Source organism: Aythya ferina (assembly GCF_964211825.1).
Source record: "Aythya ferina genome assembly, chromosome: 24".
Taxonomy (NCBI): Eukaryota; Metazoa; Chordata; class Aves; order Anseriformes; family Anatidae; genus Aythya; species Aythya ferina.
In genome coordinates this window covers 3,791,917-3,812,865 of record NC_140322.1, presented here as the reverse complement: position 1 = coordinate 3,812,865, position 20,949 = coordinate 3,791,917, and the positions used below count along the sequence as shown (strand labels likewise).

Sequence of the window (20,949 nt, the reverse complement as noted above, 5' to 3'; positions counted from 1 at the left end):
TTCTCATTTTACTAATCTCTCATCCGTGCTTTTTTTCTTTTAACCATTTTAGAAGTGCAGGAGGTACATGTGTCTGCACACACGCAAGCACTGGGGGAGCGGAGTTACTCCCCTCGGATCAACTGGTTGTATAAATACTGGCAAAATGGTTAGTTAGTTGGTATCACCACATGTGACTTCTTTCTCCCAAATGCATCATTCACTTATGATTAAATTCACCATAACACGAACACAGAAGCTGTACAAAAGCTGTTAACATTACCTTCTTCAGCCCTGCTGCTGAGGTCCTTTCTGTTTAAAAAAAAATGAAGAAAAAATGAAGAAATAAGGTTTTTACATTAATCAGATTAAACAAAGCTCCTGGAATACAGAATGAAATTATCAGAGAAGGCGGCTTTAAACCAACAACACTGTCACAGACCAGCAAAGTCCAGCAGAATTCTTATCTCACCACTTGTTTTTTCCATTCAGTACTTTTTAAAGCCAGAGAAGCCCAGCACCATTCCTTTCCTCTGAAGAAATGCATTTTAAGGACTCTCCTTTTTCCCCAGACAGGCAAGAGGAGGAAGAGTTCCTGCAACTCCTCCTGATAAACAAACATCTCAGAATAGTCTGCTTCATTCTGCCACAATTACTCCCAGAAATCTCAAGTTTAAGGAATACAGCTGAGGGCTCTCAGAACTGCGAGCTTCATAGAGGAGGAGTAGGGAGGTAAAACGAGGCGATCTTTTGAACAAAAATGATGTTTGCCTACAGAAAAACCTCTCCTTTAACTCTTTTGCTTAAATGAGCTCAGTGCAGTTCTAGATAGCCCGCTACTATTATCATTTGAGGATAAAGCTTCAGGCTAAATAAAATATCCGTTTACAAACCCGTGAAAACGTGCAGATTTGCACATGAAGAGCTTGAACTCTGGCTGTTTGCTGAAGGGCACCAGAACTCTGTCCACTGGAAAACCCCATCCTTTGAAGGAAGTCAGAGTTCCAAGAAAATGTGAAAAATGCGAGGGGAATGACAAGTTTTTGTCTCAGAGCACTGACGGGGAGCTGCCTCCCTTCTGAGCAACATCCTTTTTCACCCTGAGAACTCAGCATTCACCCTGCACTACCAGAGCCTCACCTCACGCTGCAAATTCCCTCTCCTGGAGCACAAGCCAAAGAGAGAACGGAAAGCCAGAGAACGGGAAGCCAGACCACACAGCATCTGGGTCTCTAGAGCAGGACGGGACTCTCATCCTCACACGCTGCCAAACAAGCTGCAGGCCTGGGTAGGACCTCTGAGGCCTCAGCGCCACGTGGTAAGGAAGAGCTGGCCTGCAACGCCGTGTCTACAAGACCTGACAGCGCTGAAGTCAACTCCCCTTTCTGCTAATAAAAAAAACCCTTACAAACATCTTACCAAGATTTAATGTACATTTATTCTTAACACGTGGAACATATAGTATAAAGATTTCATACTGAATAAATGATATTCATTAAGCCAAAAAAGGAAAAAAGGGAGGAATTTACATCAAGTTTTTAGCTACATCGTCTGAAATACAAATATGCAGAATTCATCACTGAAAAATCTCAATTGTGTTTCTTCATCAGGAACTTCAACTGAACCTAGAACTTTTTCACACCTCGATTAGAAAGAAAACAAAAACAGGAAAAATAAACTATAAGTTGATTGGCTGCTGAGACAGCAATGACTTTATACACAGAGACCTGTACAGCATCCTCCAGGGAGGGATGTCTGGCAAGAGATTAAATAATTGTGTCTCGCTTTTGCAGGTCATCAACTCGTTAACTCGTCATACTATAAAGGGGTAGGGAGAGGGGGACAAAACTGCAAGGAATCTTAGGGTATGTGCAATGTACAACGTCATATATATATACACACGTGGCAGCATTCAGGCTGCAGCTAAAGGTTAAAACCAGTTCTAAGAGGTGATCTCAGGGTTATTCATACAATCAAGGAGGAAGAGAGAAAGAGGTCAGGGTGTTGTAGGTTCACACATGATACTTTGGGGGAAAAGCCTTTTTTCTCCTCAACATTAACTAAAAACATTTTTAAAAACTACAGCTTGCTGCTGATCCAGCGTTTTTTTTTTCCATGTGAGACATTATTACAGTATGTTTACAGTTTAAGGTGTACAGTACATGAAGTTCTACACGCTACTGCACAGGCCTCCCTTGGACAAGGTCTGTTCACAACTGGTAACTTCTTGGTTCCTGCAAGATTGTGAATGTACAACAATAAACCACACAGAGTTCAGCAGTCACTTTTGTCCTTCAGAGTTTACCATTAAAAACAGTTATGAAAGTGGTGCCTGTCAATGTGATAACACGGCAAGTCGTTTTTCCCCAAACTCACTGTAAACGACAGTAACTTTGGTTAAAATAAAAAAAAGTCTTCTATGTAGACAGAACTTTGTCTCCTTTAATAAGGGATTCAGGACAAATTTGAAGGGCTGGGGAAGGGGAGAGGGACTGGGGACATCTTTCCCCAAGGGAGAAGCAGGACAGCGCAGGGCAGACAGTGGATTCTGAGGTGGTTTTGCATAAATAAAGGGCAACAGTCAGTTTCTAAGTTCTCCACTCACGCACACGCACACAGGGTCTCGGATCCCACAGCTGTCATGACTGGCCAATTAAAAACAGTACATCACAAATAACTTGTGAAACCAAAGAGTTCATCAAAGGCGACACGGAGATGTCCAACAGCCGCGACTCGTATAACGTGAACTCCGAGTGGTTCTCGTCCACCTTGGCCAGGGCGAGCAGCGCCCGAGCAGCTCGGCGCATCATGTCCACGCTCGTCGACTCAAAGGGTGGGTTCTGCATGTGCATCAAGCCGGCCTGGCTCTGCTGGAACTGCGTGGCGGCCAGGCTGTCCTCCAAGAAGCCCAGCAAGTTGCCAATGCTGCCCTTCTGCACAGCAATCGCTCTTGCTGCCAGGCTGTCCCCCTGTGCCAAGTTGGCCAGTAGTACCACAGCCATCTCTCGACACACCGGGTTCTTTCTGTCACTAAGGAAACGCACCATGGTGCTGTACAGCTTCTCCAAGCGACTGAAGGGGGGAGTTGCAAGAATCAAATCCACATTGTTGTCCTGGATGCTGAGTTTGCTGAGTGTTTCCAAAACCAGTCTCTGAGGGGAGAGGACAGCATTTGGCCCCAGCGTTGGAAAGGGATCCTGGGCCTCTGCTGACGGACAGACCGCCCAGTGGAGGAGTCCATCCAGGATAGGCAAACAGATGCTTTCTGGGTAAGGGGAGAGGTCCAGCTGGCCAGAAATGTTGGCCAACGTGACCAGTGTGTTTTCACGCAGCATCTCCAAGCAGTCCCACCACCACTCCACCTTGTTGCAGCTCACCCCTTGGTCCTGCTCCTCCTCTTTCTCGTAGGTCAGGGGTGCCTGCTTGCGCTCTGGATGCTTGTGGTGTAAGAGAATCAGTTTCCCTAGAATCAGCAGCAGCCCGGGGTGTTTAGACATTTCAAAGTCATTGCCCGGCACAAACGATAAACTCCTGATGATATTAGAGACACAGATGCAGCGCTTCGCCAGAGAGTCCTGCCAGTCTAGGAGGGTGCAGAGAGGTGTCTCGTCTTTACTGTGAGGTTCGTCCTCCAGAATTTTTATATTTCTGTGGCTCTGAGCTGGACTAATGCCGAATGGAAACTTGCTGCTTTCCTTTGCAGTTTCTGAAGCTTTGACCTCTTCCTCCTCCCCTGACAGGGAGCCCGGACGCGCCGAAAGCATGTCGTCCATGGTGGCAGTTATCCTCTTCTCCGAGGAGCTGTCAGATGGAAGGGTCTCTCCTTCCCTAGTGCTCGGATTGCTCTCAGCTGCTGAACGTTTCCTCAAGACAGAGTTGCAGGAAGCTCGTTTGTGAGTCAAAGGTAGCTCCATCTTGCTCTCAAAGTGGGTCTGAATGTGCTCGGTGGTATCTCCGCCACCGATCCGCCAGTGCAGCAGTCCACTGTCGAACTCCTGCACTCGCCCCAGCTTGTCTGAATAATCTACCACAAACGGGTCATTTTTCTGCACGACCTTGACTGGAAGCTTGTCAAATTTACTAACTAGTTTCTCCTCGCTGCTCTCTAGAGGTACTTTGTCCTTGCCTGAAAACGCAGCCTCCTCCTCTTCCTCATCCTCTTCTTCCTCCTCACAGTTCAGGCTCCGTGGTTCGTCATCCTCCTCCCCTTCTTCATGAGAGGAAGATGAAGATCTGCAGAACCTTTCGGGATCTAATAGTGTTCTTTGCCCTGGGTCTCCCACCTCGTATTCCTTCAGGATTCCAAAGATCTCAATCAGGCAGCGCCGGAAATACTCCACCAAGAGTTCCAGCAAGCCTGGCAGCTACAAGGGAGGAAAAAAACAAGAGGGGAAAGGAAGGAAGGGAACAGTGATCAGAAAACAACATTGGCCAATATGAGCAACTGGGAAAGCAGTTCATAAAGGGCAAAGAATTTAAGTGGCACTGTTAATTAATGGGATCTTTTCATGCTGGCAAGTAAACTGTTTGCAAAAGAGAGCCTTCCATCCTCTGAGAAAAGAACAATGGGAAAACAGACACTGACTGTCAGTATCCAACCCGCCCAACTCCACACACACATACCTGTGCAAACAAACGTGGCTCTTGGTTCTCTTTCCTCTCTGGTTAATACACAGGAAGGAGAAGGGCAGTGCGCTAAGCAAGACAGCCTTTAGGGGACTGTGGAATGGGTTCTACGACAGCCACATTTGGCAACGTGGCCACTAACAGACAGGCTGGGCCTCCAGACTGGCACCCAAGGCCTTGCTGTGCACTGACCCAGAGGGAAAGACAGAGCTGGAGGGGAAGTCATGAACACCAGAACATACAACCTCCAGCCCTTCATAGTGACCTTACTACAAAGCCCATTTTGGCCTCCCCACCGCTCTTCCCTTTCTGTTTTAGAGGAATATTCCCCTCTGTGTTAGAGGCAATGTGTCTCACCAGAGAGGAGACAGCATGCACTTGCACGCCAACAAAATGTAAATACACAGGGCAGTGAGTAACCAGCACACAGCTCCCTGGACCTGGAGCACTCTTCAGACCTCCACAGGTAGAGGGACACCTGGGAATACGGTCCTACAAGGGCACGAGCTGCTCTTTGCTATCTCATTGACAGAAAACTGTACCAAATTAGCACTTCAAAGACCTGCATCAGAGAGCATCTGCACCCACCTGGCTGAGGTTGAAGGTCATTATGCTGTTGTCATCATAGAGCAGGATGTTTATGGTATCTAAGGCCCACGTACTTTCAGCTAGCAGCCCGGACTTCAGAGACATCATCACTCTCCAGGCTTCAGGAGTTCCTGTAATATAAACACACGATACTTCCAGCTCCTGGAGTTTAAAAACAAAAAGGAGATACTTGATACTGCTTTCTGGTCCCACGAAGAGCAGAGCCCGCTTAAGATGTTGTACAGACTGTATGCAAAAGCAACCTCTCTGCAGACAACGCCGAGCACAAACATTATGTCTGGTAACACAACTAACTTGCAATGCACACCCTGTATAAAGCCAGCAGAGCCCTACTGTTTGGCAGTGCTACACCGGAGAGTAACGGCAGCACCCACCCTTTGATGGGCACAAGCAGAAAAGCAGGAGTTTCCTCTTACCAATATCTTTTGCTGTCAGCCGCCTCCTTTGCTTCAGTACAGGTTGCGTAGCTTCTACTGATCCCGGAGGGAAGGTGATGTCTCGTCGGATCATGGGAGGCTGTACAGCTGCTGGTGTTATATGCGAGGCCGGGACTGGTGGTCCTGCCTTCTGCATTTTCATCCCCGAGTGCAGGAATGGAGATTTACTGGGAGAAGTGCGATTCTCCAGAGGTCTGGGCAGAGGTGCTGGGCTGGATACCTGAGGAATGTGATTCTGCATGCTAGGAGGGGTCTGGTAGTTAGACTGAGGGGGCCTGGTCATCGGGGGCACGGGGGCAGAGGGACCGTAAGGAGGTTGCCGGTTCCCGTGGGAGGACCACGGTCCCTCGTGGTTTACCCTCTGTTCTGAATGCAGAATTTCATCTGTTCGAGTCACTCCGTGATAAGCAGGCCCCTGGGGCGCAGAGCCGGTGCTCTGCCGATTTGGATAGCTGTACCCTATTTCGTTGCGCCCTTGCCACATGGCGCCTTGCTGGGGGCCCTCTGGAGCAGACTGGATGGGGCCACCCATCATCTGAGGAGGCATGTTTTGCTGAGCATTGGAGCCCGGGGGAGCCGAGACCCTGTCTCTGCCAAATTGGAATGGGAACTGGTTCTGTGGCCCTCCGGCAGATCGGCGGTCAGCAGCAGGGTATGTACTCCCATACTGGTTATACAAGTCCTGCTGGGGAGACGGCTGCGCAGTTTGCTGCTGGCTCGGCTGCTGGGTCTGTGCTGGAGGCAGCTGCTGCTGCGTCTGCCCCTGCCCGGCGCTGTACGGGACGTTGTACATCTCCCCTTCGTGCCGCTTGGCGGGCGGGCCGTAGCTGCCATCCATCGGTCGCTTGTAGTTCTAGATGGAAAAAGAAAAGGCATCGACAAGGTGAGATTATCTAGGCAGAAACAGGCAACCCGAACTCGGTGGGTAGGAATGCTCAGAGCCAGAGGACCTGCTCCACAGCATCGCCTGTACGAGGGCAAGACTTGTCTCGTAGCTAGTTAGCCATATCCACTGCGAGTTGGATCAGTCTTTCAGTTTTACAAGCCAAGACCAATTCCTTGTGGCTGGCTGCGTAGTTTCCTTGTGGGTTCTACAGGGATGCCTCAAGGGCAGAAATCTGCCCACAGAAAGGACTTTCCTGTAGAAAAGACCGGTCTCCACCATACATTCACCACAAACCATACTGTGTACAGGTATTTGTATCCTTTCAAGTCCAGGAATTTTATCAGACCCTCCATTTCTTAGAAAACAGATTTCTGCTGAAGTATCAAACAAGATACGTTAAAAACTGTTGTACTTCCTGCTTCTTCCTTTCCTGTAGATTTCAAAACATGCCAACGAAAGGAGCAAGAACTATTCTCCCCCCCCTGCTTCTTTTAAGTGCAAAAAGAGAAAGCAGTCAATTGCTGAGACAAAATTAAAATCCACGATCTCTCTTGCCTCCAAGGATCTGTGCTCTGTTATACAGTCAACTCAGCAGCTCTACTGTCATGACTGGCTTCAGATGGAGCTCTAGGGCTTCAAAGATGACAAGTACCAGAGTAACTCGAACTCTTGGCTCACAGCCCCATGGCTCTGGTTGCAGAGCCAAACTGCAGAGCAGTTGGAATTATTCTTAGCACAGCTCTGCAAGTGCCCTCTCTATACTCTCCTAAACTAGAGGGCTCAAAATTATCATGAAAACATTATGGGTCTTGGCACTGACACCAACAGCAAGTCATATATAAGGATTAAGGAAAGAGATACACATTCATTCAAACTCTGCCCTGAAAAAAAGTTGATAGTTTTGAGGAAAACAAGTAAAAAGCAGTCGGGCACTGCAGGTGTGCAGGCAGGCCCAGAGCCTTTATCTGCAGGCTCAGTGAAGTAGAGACAAAAAAATCCTGGGTTGCCCAGAATGATGAAATATCTATTCCTAAAAAGTTCATTTCATCACTTTCACCAAGAAGCGTTGCAGAAACAGTATGGGACTCAGACACTTCTAGAGGAGCCCAGTAAAGCTTCCTGATCTCCCGTTCCCTGACCAGAGCATGCACATCTACGAACTAGCTGTATTCTCACAATACATGTATTCCATTTTCCTAACGCAATACTGGAAACACTAATTAAAACGTCCTTTAACCTATTTGGAAACTGGCAAGAAAGCCTCCTGTACAAGGTTCTTAATTCTGTCCAACACCTACATATTTATAAAGCAAACAGCATAGAGTTTTCATCACCCTCCTTTTATCCACTTTGCACATATAAAACTCCTCGTTTCTGGTAACCTACCTGCTGTTGCTGTTGATACATGGTAGTTTGCTGGCTAGGGAAGGGGCTGCCCGAGGATGTGCCTTGAGAGGAGAATTGATTGCCATAGGAATCATGTCTAGAGAAGGAAGAGATGCATTATTTTTCTCATCAGATACACGCTTCACTTTCAGTCTCAGAGCTCTTGAACTGGGAAGAGCTGTTTGTGGCAACACCCCACACACACCTTTGCTGCTGCTGTTGCTGCTGCGGGTAGCGGCTGGGAGAATACATCCCCGATTCCGGGGTGGAAGGCATGATGTTTGGCTGTGGAGTTCCAGCTGCTAAGTTGCCCTCAGGTCCCATGCCAGGCTCCGTCCTACATGGAAACAAACAGAAGAAAACCATACGTCTGCTTAGATTCACCTCAATTGAAAAAGGATGGTCAGAAAAGTCACAGTAGCGATTACAAAGTAATCGTTTCATGTGAGTCAAGCAAGTCAGGATTTCCCTGGGTTCAAGTACCCACCTCACTCTGTCGTAAGGACCTCCGTAGGGATAGTGTGGCCGCTGTCCCATGGCCATGTTACCCATCCCTGGACCTGCAGCACGATTGTAAGGGTCACCCATACCACTGTTGGGGCCCTGCCCTGAGGACATGAAGGGATCGCTTCCTGGAGCTGAAAGATTGAAAGAAGGATCGATAAACATGTTAATCTCTGCAATAGAGAGATACGTCCCTTCTTTTGTGGAAGAAGGGCAAGCAGAAGGTTCCCACAGCACATTCCAGCATTCAGCCAGATTCAGGCATTAGTGCTCGTGGAGAAAAGGGAGAGCAGCACACGTGGACTTCCTCACCTTTCCTCATACTGCTGTAAGGATCTTTATTTGGCTCATAAGACATGCGACCCATCATGTCGGAGGTATTCATGCTGGGCTGGTACCCTGGATTTGGAGTCATGGAGTTCCGCTTCTGGAACGTGGGATCACTGCCATCTGTAAAGGCATCCTGAAGGCCCACCGAGTTACTCCTGATTAAAAAACCAAACAACACACATCAGAACACACAGGACTATAGAGATCCACAATGCTTCAAGATTCTTCTCCCCACACATTCCCTCTCAGTTTTTGGGTCCCCTAGAAGATCCGTGGTCATGCTCCTCCAACAGAGGCATGAAGAACTGCCCTTCTACAATACTATCCTCAGCCCCAGTCTCAAAGGCAATGATTATTCACACACAGAGTCAACACTGTTGCTGTGAGCCATTAACAAAGAGCAAAGCCAAGGAGCCCCATCAAAGCAGGCACTTAAGGCTCCAGCCATCTGTGGTAGCGATGCTGAAGCAACCTCATGGTCACAGCTCGTGTCCAGCATGGTGGAAGAGGGTGCGGTGGTTTTGTACCTGATGCCTGGCAAAGGGGGCATCTGACTGTGTGGCGTAGATGCTGGAGTTGGTGGCTTCAAGTCTCCTCCTTCTGCCATGGAGCTGCTGGTGGACTGAGGTGTCTGAGGCCCTTGCATCGAGCCTGAACCCGCTGCAAGAACAGAAACGTGGTGTGAGCAGCTCTGCACCCTACAGATGCAACCCAGAACCTCCCAGAATATCAGCCTCTAGAACAGTGAATAGTCCTTGAAGAAGGAGATACGAAACATGGCCAAAAAACTTCAAGGAGTTCAATGCTTACAAGGACACGGTGGGCCAGACCTCCCAGAAGAACCCCGTATAGTAATGTAAAGCTGAGGACATGTTAGTATGTATCACTACTTCACTTTGTTCCTTTTTACACACCACCACATCACCGTGTCACTGTGCTGAGCTGCCCAAGCTCTCCAGCTTCAAAGGCTGAGGCTCTACAGTGTGGTAGGGAACGCATTGCTTCTTGCCAAGGGACAACCCTTGACCCCTCACCATCACATTCCCTTTCTACCCAAGGGAAGGCGGGTTTGAGCCCTCTCCTGTGATAATTCCAATAATTCCAATCTTTGCAAGTGATGGGAACTGAAGGACTGCTGCTGAAGTCACTGTAACTATAACAAGGCTCCTCTGTCTGCTCTGCCCTTGGACTGGGGTTAGCTCATGCAGGTGAATTCGAGCACCACTCCCAAGGATTCCTGGAACAGGGAATGCCGGAGATGCCGGATCTTTCACCGAATGCCGAAACCTGCCCAGCAAGTTCCCCGGCTCGGAGGGGTTGCTCTACGCTCCGGTAAGCTTTCATCAAAACTCCACTAAGCTTTCATCAAAACTCTCGGCCATGGCGTGTAATCCAGCAGTGCCGGAGCTCCAGGAGCTCTGCTCTGCCCCTGGATCCCTGTGACAGTGGCAGCTCTCAGGTTTATACGCTCCTGGCAGCTGGCAAGAGCTGAACTCTTAATTAATGTTTCCATTAGTTACCATCCCCAGCACCCGATATCCCTCAGCTTCAGCCCTGCTGGCTGATGACTCATTTCAGCTATTCATTAAAATCCTCCGAGGTCACGTCCAGGGCATGTTTGTTTACACCCCACCTTCCTGGCACCCTGTCCTCCTTCTCGGCGACTCCCTCCCAGCCCGGGGAGGTCTCGGCAGAAGGAAGGGCAGAGGCAGGCCCAGCGGGGAGTTTCATTCATGAGCTCTCCCCGCCGCCCTCCTTCCCTTGGCGGCAGCGGTTCAGTTCCGCTCGCTTCCCCCAGGAATTCGCTGCTCGTCTCCGCGCCGCCTTACAAATGCTGGCATCGGCAGGAAGAGGCCCCGAGACATTCCCCGCGTCGCTGCCATTTGGTGTTTGTCCCCACCCCCCGCTGTCCCTCCCACTCACAAATTTACACACGGTTGGAGCCGGGCCAGCTCCGTGCTCTGGGAATTAAACCCAACGGCAGGCTGATTACGCCTCCCCGGGGACACGCTGCAGTTTGCGAGCGGGAACCCAAGATGGTTCATGGCAAACCCATGCTGAGTACCCACAAGGCAATCCCCAGTCCACTTCAGAGGCCTTTCTGTAAACACTTTTGTTTTCTGAGGGTTGCGAACGCCGCCTGCATGGAAAGCGGCTGGGTCGCTAGGAGCGCAGCCCGGACCAGTGGCCAGCAGGGCCTGCAGATCCTCTACGGCCACCACAAGCGGGCTGTGCACAACCACGTGGCATCACCTCCACCATTCACCAACTTCTGAAAAGTTCATTTTTATGGAATAGGATCAAACGAAGCGTAAACCAACAGGTTATGAAGTCTGCAAGGAAAGCAAAGTCACCCACGTCAGCATGGGATGACGGAGACCCTCAACCAAATGATGGGATTCCAGAACGCACCACTTCTGGCACTTATTTTTCAAACAGGGAAGTTATCCCCCAGGAATGGGAACTCCTCTCCCCGTGCCCTTTGAGCACCATCCTCCAGACTTGCCTCAGGCACCCCTGGAACAGCTGTGCCCACTGGGACTCATTGTTTTGGGACAGCTCTTAAGCCTGGAGCTAAGGATGGGAGAGCCCTTTGAGCTGTGCCCTTCATCCTGGTTCCTGCTAATCCAGGGGGGCAAGAGAGAAGAAGAAAAGGAAAACGAAAGAGGAGCTAAGTGATAAGGCTGAAAGGGTCACAGCAACCATGCTGCAGTGCTGTTTCTGCATACTCCTAGCTACAGGAGTCTGGAGTAAGATAAGTGGTGAGAGCAGTTTAAAAAGGAAGTAGAGAACAGTCCTCACACAGGATGGACTCACAAACCGATGGACTAAGTCAACAGGGCTGCACAAACATGCAGAGTTTGGGGTAGGAACCCTGTGAATTCCTACTGCCAATGTGCTGAAGGTATCAGGTGTACCACAGCCCTAGAAGGCGAACTCAGGACTTGCACATACCACCACATTTGCTAATAAATAAATAAATAAAACTGATGCACCATCTAATCCGTTCTGACAGGCACCTAGTGCTGCAAGAAGTTTTTAGTGGCTTCTTAAACATCTCAGACCTCTCCAAATAAATTCCAAATGCTTTTAACTTCTTTGTTCCACTGCCTGGTATCTCAGGGGGAAAGAAAGAGGTTTTGGAAAGAAAGTGGGGAGGGATTCGGGTTCTAGTTTAAGTGGAACTCAGACACCACTTTAGACAGAAGTTTAGTCTAACGACACAAAGTCATTTTCTCTTGCAGAATACACCAAGATTGAATCTACACTGGGACAGGTTTCCTGACTGGTAAAAAGATACTATTATTATTATTATTTTAAGAAAAACTCTGTAACCGAGAGGATAGATAGATATAGCTGTTAACAGTATATTTGGACAGGCACACTTTAAATCAAGGGCTTAACAAGGCTGAGACAACTGCAGTACAATCAAAAAAGGGTTCATTATTCCACTCCTCCAGAGCTAGACTAAGATGATGCCAAGCTTCAGCACCAAAAAGGCTTTTTTTTTCTTCCGAACATTACAGGAACTTCAAAGCATCAAAGTTTTTATTTCACCTACATGAACAAGCTCCTGACCAGAAAAGGCATCTGAGAGTTTTACTTATAAGACAAGCTGGAAAACTGAAGCATAAGTGGTTGGCAAGTTCAGCAGCAATTCAAGCAACGATCTCAATGCAAATGAGACAAATGATCAGACTTTCCAAAGACTAAAGAGTACAGCATGCACTGCTAGCCCAGTCTTTAAAAAAAAAAAAAAAAAAAAAAACAAATCTGAATTGAACACTATGCTAAATATTCAGAAACTGGAGCACCCCACCAGATTTAAACAACAGCATAGGGATTAATGAATTATTAACTTTTTAGAAGTTCATTTTAAAGGGCTTAAATTCTAGAGCATTTAACTCATAACAGGCTTACAAAGCTCTCTGGGCACAAAGCCTCTGAAAGTCCTCAGTGTCTCCTGCTGAAGACAGAAAGAAGTAATTCATGAGGAAGATGAGTGCACACCCACACCAACCATTTACTCCCAGAAGGTAGAACTCACATAATCAAAACAAGCACAACTTTTTCTAGAAGTTCCCAAAGCTAAGCAGAAACAACAAGGGATGCTGTTAGAGTGAGCAGAGAACACCTGGAAGATCTGACTCTAGACTTCTCTCTCCTTCAGATTCTTTTAAGGCTGCGATGGACTGGTAAGCTTAGATGTATATGTATGTTTTTCTTCTTCATAAGCCTAGTTACAGAGGTGGGACACAAAACTAAACTACCCCAACAGGCTCGACTTATACCCAGTATCATTAGCTCCCACATCACAAAAGTATTTAATCTACACATCCAGAGAACATCCAATTAAAAGCAGACATGGGGGCTTTGTGGAAGCTTGAAACCAGCCTGACCCACAGCACGAGGAGTCAGGCATGCAGTTCTAGAGATCTGGTTCAAACATTGATTTCACACCTTAAAGCAGTGTCCAAACTCACCTGGAGAAGGAGGCTGTATCTTAGTCTGAGACTTCTTTGAATCGGCAGCTGCAAAGATATCTGGAGGGGGGTCTTCACCTCGCTCAATCTTGCACTCAAAGGCATAGAGACACTGGATGTACTGCTTCTTCAAAGAACTAGCTGCACTGCTGGACGTGCCCACATTGAGATTTGTGGCTAACTCGCGCCATTTCTTGTTTTTGTTGACCTGCACAACCAAACAAGAGGCTCTAAACTCAAAATCCCAGCTACAGCTCCTCCAAGAATTTTTCTGGGGAGAAATCATCACTTGCCATCTAAAACAAAGGATTCAGTAAGGGCTAAGCAGAGCAGATACAGTTGCATTCAAAACCAAAAACTAGTACCCTCTCTTCCTCACCTACAGAAAACTTTTCAAACAGGAAGGGATAACAAAAAGTAGCAAATCAAATTAGCCATGAGGTCAGTTAACAGCCAGATGCAAAGACAAAGACAGTGTCACCAATCTTTGCAATGGATAAAGCTGGGAAAAAGAGCTCTTAAATTGGATCTCACCACAGACTGTTCTTAACCAGACAATGGGAGAGCAGACATTTGGCTCGCTTAGAGGATCCTGGGTTTTATAAGCATTAATAAAAATAAATAAATAAAAGAAACAGCTAAATTGAAAGTCATGGTTTACATCTAGCTACGTAGTTAACTTAGAACTCTGCTGCCTATTGACTTGTGACTGTCAGGCAGTGGGCAGCTCTGAACACAAAGGTACTGTCATCACTGGTTGCTCTTCACTCACCTGAGTCAATCCTCCAATCTCCTTCACTGAGATGTAGAGCCGGTAAAGGTCCAAGGGTTTTCTGCCTACCGCTGGGAGGTTTGTCATGCCCATGGCCTTCTCTTCAGTGAAGGCCAGGTAACGATCTACCCAGATCTTCCTCTCAGGCTCGCCACCCAGCTCATAGAGTTTGGTGATCTTCTCATTGGTCGTAGTAGAGGAACTGGACTTCTAGGAGAAGGAAACATATCAGGACTGAGCAGCACAAAACCAGCTAGCTTATATCCAAGGTGGGTTCAAAAAGCAGCCAAGTAAGAGTGCAAGGTTCTGCTGTTATACTGAGAACAGCTTAATATTAGACCCACACTTGTCTCAGATCAATGTCAGTCTAAAAGATGAGTATTACTCAACAAAGGTATCAAGAAACCAGCTGCTACCCAGGGAATTCACAGAGTATGTATCTTGAAAAAGCTTCCCAAATGCTGTAGAAACCAACCAAACCTCAGAGACTTCACATCTCTTCTCTGAGATCTCAGAGATCCTTTGTGGGCACATTTGCTCTAGATATACCTATATGAGGAAACATCTAAGCCAACTGCAAATGAGACTCCCCATGGCTGTGCACTCTGCCATGGTGAATACTGCCCTCTGGTCAGCCTCTCCTCTTACCCAAGCAGTAGATGCCAGAATAAACTGACGCTGAAGACAGCAGAGGAGTAAAAACAAACACACCCCAAAGAAAAATAAAAGATTAGAGGCAACTATTTAACGAATGCATGTGAGGAGTCCCCCACAAAGACAGTTGCTCTTCCCTTCCCCATTTACTGGCAGAAGTGCAGAAATCTCCAGCTACCCAGATGCGATGCAAGTTCCTGTATCACTTTGCTACTGCTGGCACATCAGGATCCAGGAAGACCATCTGATATGGTATTAATGTATCCCATGAACATGGAATGTAAGTTTGCAGCTACCAAGCACAACTATTGCACACTAGTTCCTACATGGCTGTGTAGGATCCGTTGCATCATCTTAGTGTCTATTACTAGGACTTGCTACCAGAAGTCCCACTGATTTTCTCTGGGCCAGATCTGAGATACCTACTAGAGAGCTTAAAGCCAGTCTTGATCTAAAAAGGGCATTACAGATGCTGACGCACCATCCTGAGCGTTAAGTCAGCCAGCACGTTTATTAGGATGTCATAGGGCTAACACGTGACATTGGCTCTTTGGGGAAGGAGTTTATATCACTATTGGAAGTAAAATTAATATTCCTGAACTCAAGAGCACTACCTATGCCCTTCGTGTTCTGGAGGGATGCCCATTAGCATGAGACGATTCTTGAACAGGGCAGGCCACGCAGACAGAGCAACCCTTAGTTACAGCTTCCAGCATCTTCTAGCCCGAGAGCGTTCAAGCCCTTGTTTCCCATAAACAGAAAGGCAGATGCCAGAACACATGAGCAGAAGGGAGAGACCCTCTGAACCTTCATGCAGGCTCCTGTTACAGGTGTTAAATTTGCAGAGCATGTATTTTCCTTGAGGTAGCAACAGAGGAGAGTAAGGGGTGAGAAACGGCTTTTTTTTTTGGTGGTTCTTTTGAAACTGGTAGCAGTAATGCAAAGAAAAATACTCCTTGAAGAACTTGCTTGCCTCCTTCTGGCTTTAATAAAAGACTAGTAAGAGGTCTGTTTGTGAAACAACATGCTTCAGCGTGCCACCTCCCAGCTGAGAGGTGATAACTGACTCCAAGCCTACACCAGAAACAAACTCGGGTCTGTTTACACTTCTTTCACAGTTTCACTGGGACAGGTGATAATTCCTAGAACTACCCAGTTGTTTTGCAAGCGAGCTTGATTACTCGCAAAGGACTAGGAAACACTCCCGCAAGCCCTGGAAGGAATAGACACTCCCCTTCACTTCTGAACGGTTTATGAGTCACAGAAGTGGGATGCTCAACTGTTTGAACCTTTTAAATAAATCCTGAAGAACCTCTTGGAACCACTGGCACAGCTCAAGCACAGCCCTTTGGGCATGATGCCTCAAGTGCAATTCATGTTGAATCTCCTTACATCGAACACAAAAACTGCATGCTCCTCCCAGTTAATAAAACCAAGACTGGCCCAGGATCTAAATGGGAACATACAGACATCTGGAGAGGGATATGGAGAACAGCACTTCATGCCAGCTTGCTTAAACAGAACAGGAGATGCCAGCATATGCCACTCTCCAAAAGATAACACATCCCAGAAGGGGACATCCCACTCAATCGCCACAATCTTGAGTTGGGAATCATGGCCACATGTAGCAGCCAGATCACATACTACATGGACAACCATGCTCATGAGATGTTTGTTCAGGGTAGAAGGCAAATCAAATTAGGTTTCTCTCAGGAACCGCATTCACTAACAGATACACACACCGTGTCATTGTAAAACGCAAACAAAGGAGCGGCATTTTACCTTTGACTTGGATTCTGCTTTTGGCGTCCCATCTGCCTTATTGTTCATTTTAGTTGCAGGCGTTAATTTGACATCCGCAAGACCCATCATTTCAGGACTTGCTGCCATCCCTAGGAAATTCAGAGAATCTTTTACACTGATGCTCAATCCAGTATCATGAAGTCAATGAAGCGCTCAAGAGTCAGCACTGCCTTACCTGCAGAGTTGTTGGCCATATTCCCACCCATCGGATAGGGTGGGCCCTGGGGATTTATCATGCCAGCCATGCTGTTAATTCCCTGCCCATAAGGAGGTCCAGTGCCCATCATTCCCCCTTGGTTCATGTTGGGATAACCAGGAGGCCTAGAAAAGGCAAAGAAGAGAGATGTTTACTCCAAATAGTAACCATTAAAATCTTGCCTTCTAACAAAACAGGTTTACTAGAAGCCACTTTCTACAACAGAAGTGGAGATCACTTTTCCAGCAAAAGACCAAAGATCAGGTGCTTCTTCAAAAGCTTAACCACTCTTAAAGCCTTAACCTCACTCTCAAAAGAAAAGGGGACGCAGCCCATTTTGAAAGAGGGACTTCAGTTCTAAACATTTTCACTCAATCTTCATCCTCAAACTGAACTTTCAGATGTTAAGTCACCTTTACAGGGAAGAAAGAATCTGCAAATACTGCAGCCCTGCACATTTAAGTAAGAATACATTTGTACAGGTGGACAGTGTAGTGCCCCAGCCTTCTTTAATGACTCTTCTCTCCTTTTTGTTATCCACACAAGCTGCATTGTTGTACATGTATCAGAAAACCTCATACACAACCGTCGCTCGGACACATTATTCAAACGGACAGACTTTGATGCCTTTATTGGTGTTCAGAAACTGACCTCCTAGCAGTAGCAGGTAACATCAGACAGAAGATTGTGGGGAAAAAAAACACTAAGATAAAGAGCACAATGCCTAGTCAGACCACAAATGCATCTAAATCTAACAGCTTTGTTAGGGAAACCCAATTTATAAGCAAGTTCATGGCTCTCATGACGTTCTGGTAGGCCACATACAACTGCTCTGAAATGTGCAATTAAAAAAAAAAAGAACAACACAGAAAATAGTTGCTAAGTTCAGTGCTGAATTCCAGCTCCTTTCCCCACAGCAGCTCATCAAAGCCCTAAAAGGAAGAAGTTCATTACACTGGACAAGTAATGCCTTGGTTCAGACAAATGCAGCTGGATGGCTGTCTGCTAGATTTATGGGCTTTACCACACACACAGCATCTTTTAAGTCACTCATGCAACAAAGTAGACCAGAAAGCCAAAACAATTTAAGGGATCTCAAAGTTAAACAGATTTCAGATTTCACCAATGAATATGAAAAGTTCCCTAAGTAGATCATTAGTGACATATTAAAATACACTGCTTATTCAAGCTTTATGCTTCTTTTTTTTTTTTTTTTTTTTTTTTCTCCTTCAACAGTTAAGATAGATGAAAATGCCTTAAAACTTTAAGGAAATGTAGGTTCACTATACCTACAACGCTGGGTTATTTAATTTGAAATCCAGATATGACATAGAGAATGGATTTAACACTTTGACAAAGGGAAATTTCACTCCTTACCTGTTCTGGATGGAGTTGGCAGCAGCATGCATGGCAGCAGCAGCTGCTTCTTGTGCTTTGCGATTCATGCCACCTGGTGGGGGGCACATTCCTGTCCCCACCTGAGGAGGCATATTCGCCATGTTAGGTCCGTACGGTCTGTTCCCCATGGTGGCATGGCTCATCCTCCCTGGAGGAAGCCCAGTGTATGGTGGCACACCAGTCTGCCCATGCATCTGGCTCCCTGCTCCCATTGGGTTCATGCTTCCTCCCATTCCTGGACTGGGATAGTTGGCATTGGACATAGCATTGTAGTTTGGCTGCCTGGGATAACCTCCTAAGGAGATGAAAAGAGGGGAAGGCAACATCATTCAACTAGTTAAGTTTATGAATCACCATAAAAATCTTCTATCAGCAAATATTTAAAGATCACTAACAGAGATGAGGGGGAGTGTTAACACCTCAACAAAAAGTCAAAGTACTTGGATATAAGCCACGTAAAATGTGTTTTGACACAGCTAAGTAACAACATCTATTCAAAAGCTGTCTGAAACTCTCCCAAACCTCAACTAAGCACAGTGAGCTAAATGGCCCAGGACAGGATGTAAAAAACTCACTTAGCCCTTTCCAAAATATACAACACTCATTTTAATTCCCCTCCAAAGAGAACTGGCTCTTCTTTTCTACATCTGTACAGTACTACCTACGTCTTTTTAAACCAGGGGAAAGATGCTACATTTATAATTACAACTTGCACTGAAAGCAACATAGTTCATGAATCTCAACGTGATACACGAAGTACAGTTCCTTCCAGCCCATAAGCAGCGTACTGTTTTGCATTACCCACGCGTTAGGAGACAGATGAAAACAATTTATCAAAAGACAAGATGTTACAACAGACAGAGGCCTTTCATATTCACAGAGCTCAGTTCCCACCTTGAGAAGCCAGCCATGCCTCACCTTGAGGTCCGTACTGCCCACCCTGGGGTCCGTAGCTTCCCATGGAGTTCTGCTGGTATGGCCCCATGCCAGCGTGCATTTGTCCTCCAGAGGACTGCCGGGGAGATAAGGCTGAGCCAGGCTGGGGTGAGCTGTACTGGGGCATCTGAGGATTCCTCTGCATGTAACCTGGTCACCCAGTGAGCGGAGCAGACAATTATTAAAGTACCCAGAGATGCCACTGGACATGCATGTTCTTAGGAAGCAATCCACAGGACCCACTAACAAAATCCTTCCAGCAACAGACTAAACAGATTTTACAGTAGTTATTATTAAGGTGCCAATGTTATCCACTAAGATAACAAATTCAATTTCCCGTTTTAACCAGAAAAAAAAAAAAAACTTGGCATGACAGGAGTAGACAGTACGACTTGGCAAATGCTAGGGACTTTCTGTCATTGTCAGGGTTTTCTTTTTTTTTTTGTTTGCTTGCTTGTTTTCTCTGGGTGACATCTACATACTTTCAGCCATGAAAGCTGAAATTTTACATACATTTTCCTCCACGCTAACCTTATTCTCGTACTAGAAAAAGGCACGCAGTGTTGTTGCGACCATCCCTCATTTCGAAGCTTAAGGTCATACACCCTGGACAACTCGCTTTCATAGAAAAGAGTTGCAAAAGCCAGAGAAAACACCTTCCAAGCCAAACTACCAGCTTGGATGGAACACTAAGAAGCCACAGGACCAGTAACAGTTGAATTTAGTGCAAGGTGCCTAAATGCTTGCAGCTGATAAAGCTGGTGCAGCCTTTAAGTGCTATCTCACCACAGAAATCATGTCATCAGACCAGGTAATTTTTAGTTATGCATCTAGTTTTACAAACAATCTGTACAATTAAACCTTTTAACCCAAGTCACATACCTCGATCTTGCGCTATGCTCGACTGGTTCATGGAAGGATGCATGATACTGTCCGATTGGCCACTAGGCGGTCGGGGCGGCATCTGATTGCCTACACCACAAAAAGGAGAGTGGTTAATCACAAAAATTGCACACCACAAAATCCAGGATGCAAGAGCGTTAAAAGCCAGAACTACAAACAGCTTCAGAAGGGTACGTGAGCCGCAGCAAAGAAAAAGAAGAGCAAGATCAGCCACATCAACCCTGCAAAATTACACCGCTGGTTTGCCAGCCATCCCACCCATTTTGCTTTAAAAGTTACAGGTGTTTTAAAGAAGAAAAAAAAAAAAAAAAGACCACAAGATCTCAGTAGCCACATAATACTGACACTGGCCAGTTTCTCCCAGCTGACCATTTTAATTAATTCTCTAGCTGCATGAGACGACTGTACCCAGAGATCAACACGTGCCAAGGAGTGTTACCTGGTACTGCAGCAGGTGAAAGTGGACCAGAACGGGACTGAGCAACACTAGCTGGAGATCCAACAGGGGATGGTGAGGGTCCTCTAATGCCTGGCAGGTGAGGAGAGGTATGTGGAGAGAAAGGAGACTGAGCTGGGTTACTCTGCTCTCCTTGACTGCTGGAAATCCCTGATGTGCTTACTCCAGGACTCAGGGCTCCTTCTGTACCCATGGGTAGATCATCTATTGAACCAGACAGGTCCTGCAACACACAGAGAAACAGATCAGCCAAAAATAAAGAGGCATGGGGCTATTCTCTCATATACCATCAAGAAAGACTGCATTTCTCCCTTAGGCATACTACAAATTGAAATCAATGAACTCGGTTCATGTTATTGTCAGTAACGAAGGCTGCTGAAGGCCGAAGTAACTGACGAATGTCTCTTATCCTGCTGCCTGTCTCTGAACCTGACAGTTCCCCAGCTGTTTTGCTGAGTGTTCACTGATGGGCCAAACAGTGGCCTAATTCTCCTGCTTGCTTCTTTTAATTCAGTTTAGGGGCAAGAAACTGAAGAATGCATCAACAATACACATAGAGGAGGCAGTCCATGCGATCTTGACTTGGAAG

General features: G+C 46.6%; 1 protein-coding gene across 2 annotated transcripts in view; it reads right to left on the bottom strand.

The window, feature by feature from the left end:
• Window positions 1–1,394: 1,394 nt before the first annotated feature.
• ARID1A (AT-rich interaction domain 1A) overlaps window positions 1,395–20,949 on the bottom strand; it is a 60,776-nt gene continuing 41,221 nt past the window's right edge. Inside the window, exons 5-20 of one of the 2 annotated variants that reach the window (XM_084497287.1) lie at window positions 20,343–20,583; window positions 19,883–19,972; window positions 18,983–19,150; window positions 18,044–18,359; window positions 16,646–16,791; window positions 16,450–16,559; window positions 14,014–14,220; window positions 13,242–13,449; window positions 9,285–9,417; window positions 8,740–8,912; window positions 8,411–8,561; window positions 8,129–8,260; window positions 7,924–8,020; window positions 5,631–6,504; window positions 5,194–5,324; window positions 1,395–4,343 (exon numbers count right to left, since the gene is read on the bottom strand). In XM_084497287.1, coding sequence (XP_084353413.1) covers window positions 2,619–4,343; window positions 5,194–5,324; window positions 5,631–6,504; window positions 7,924–8,020; window positions 8,129–8,260; window positions 8,411–8,561; window positions 8,740–8,912; window positions 9,285–9,417; window positions 13,242–13,449; window positions 14,014–14,220; window positions 16,450–16,559; window positions 16,646–16,791; window positions 18,044–18,359; window positions 18,983–19,150; window positions 19,883–19,972; window positions 20,343–20,583 — 4,902 coding nt within the window. In that variant the 3' untranslated portion in view covers window positions 1,395–2,618. Of the gene's footprint in view, window positions 4,344–5,193; window positions 5,325–5,630; window positions 6,505–7,923; window positions 8,021–8,128; window positions 8,261–8,410; window positions 8,562–8,739; window positions 8,913–9,284; window positions 9,418–13,241; window positions 13,450–14,013; window positions 14,224–16,449; window positions 16,560–16,645; window positions 16,792–18,043; window positions 18,360–18,982; window positions 19,151–19,882; window positions 19,973–20,342; window positions 20,584–20,949 lie in introns of both variants that reach the window. The other variant, XM_084497286.1, reaches the window with a different exon arrangement.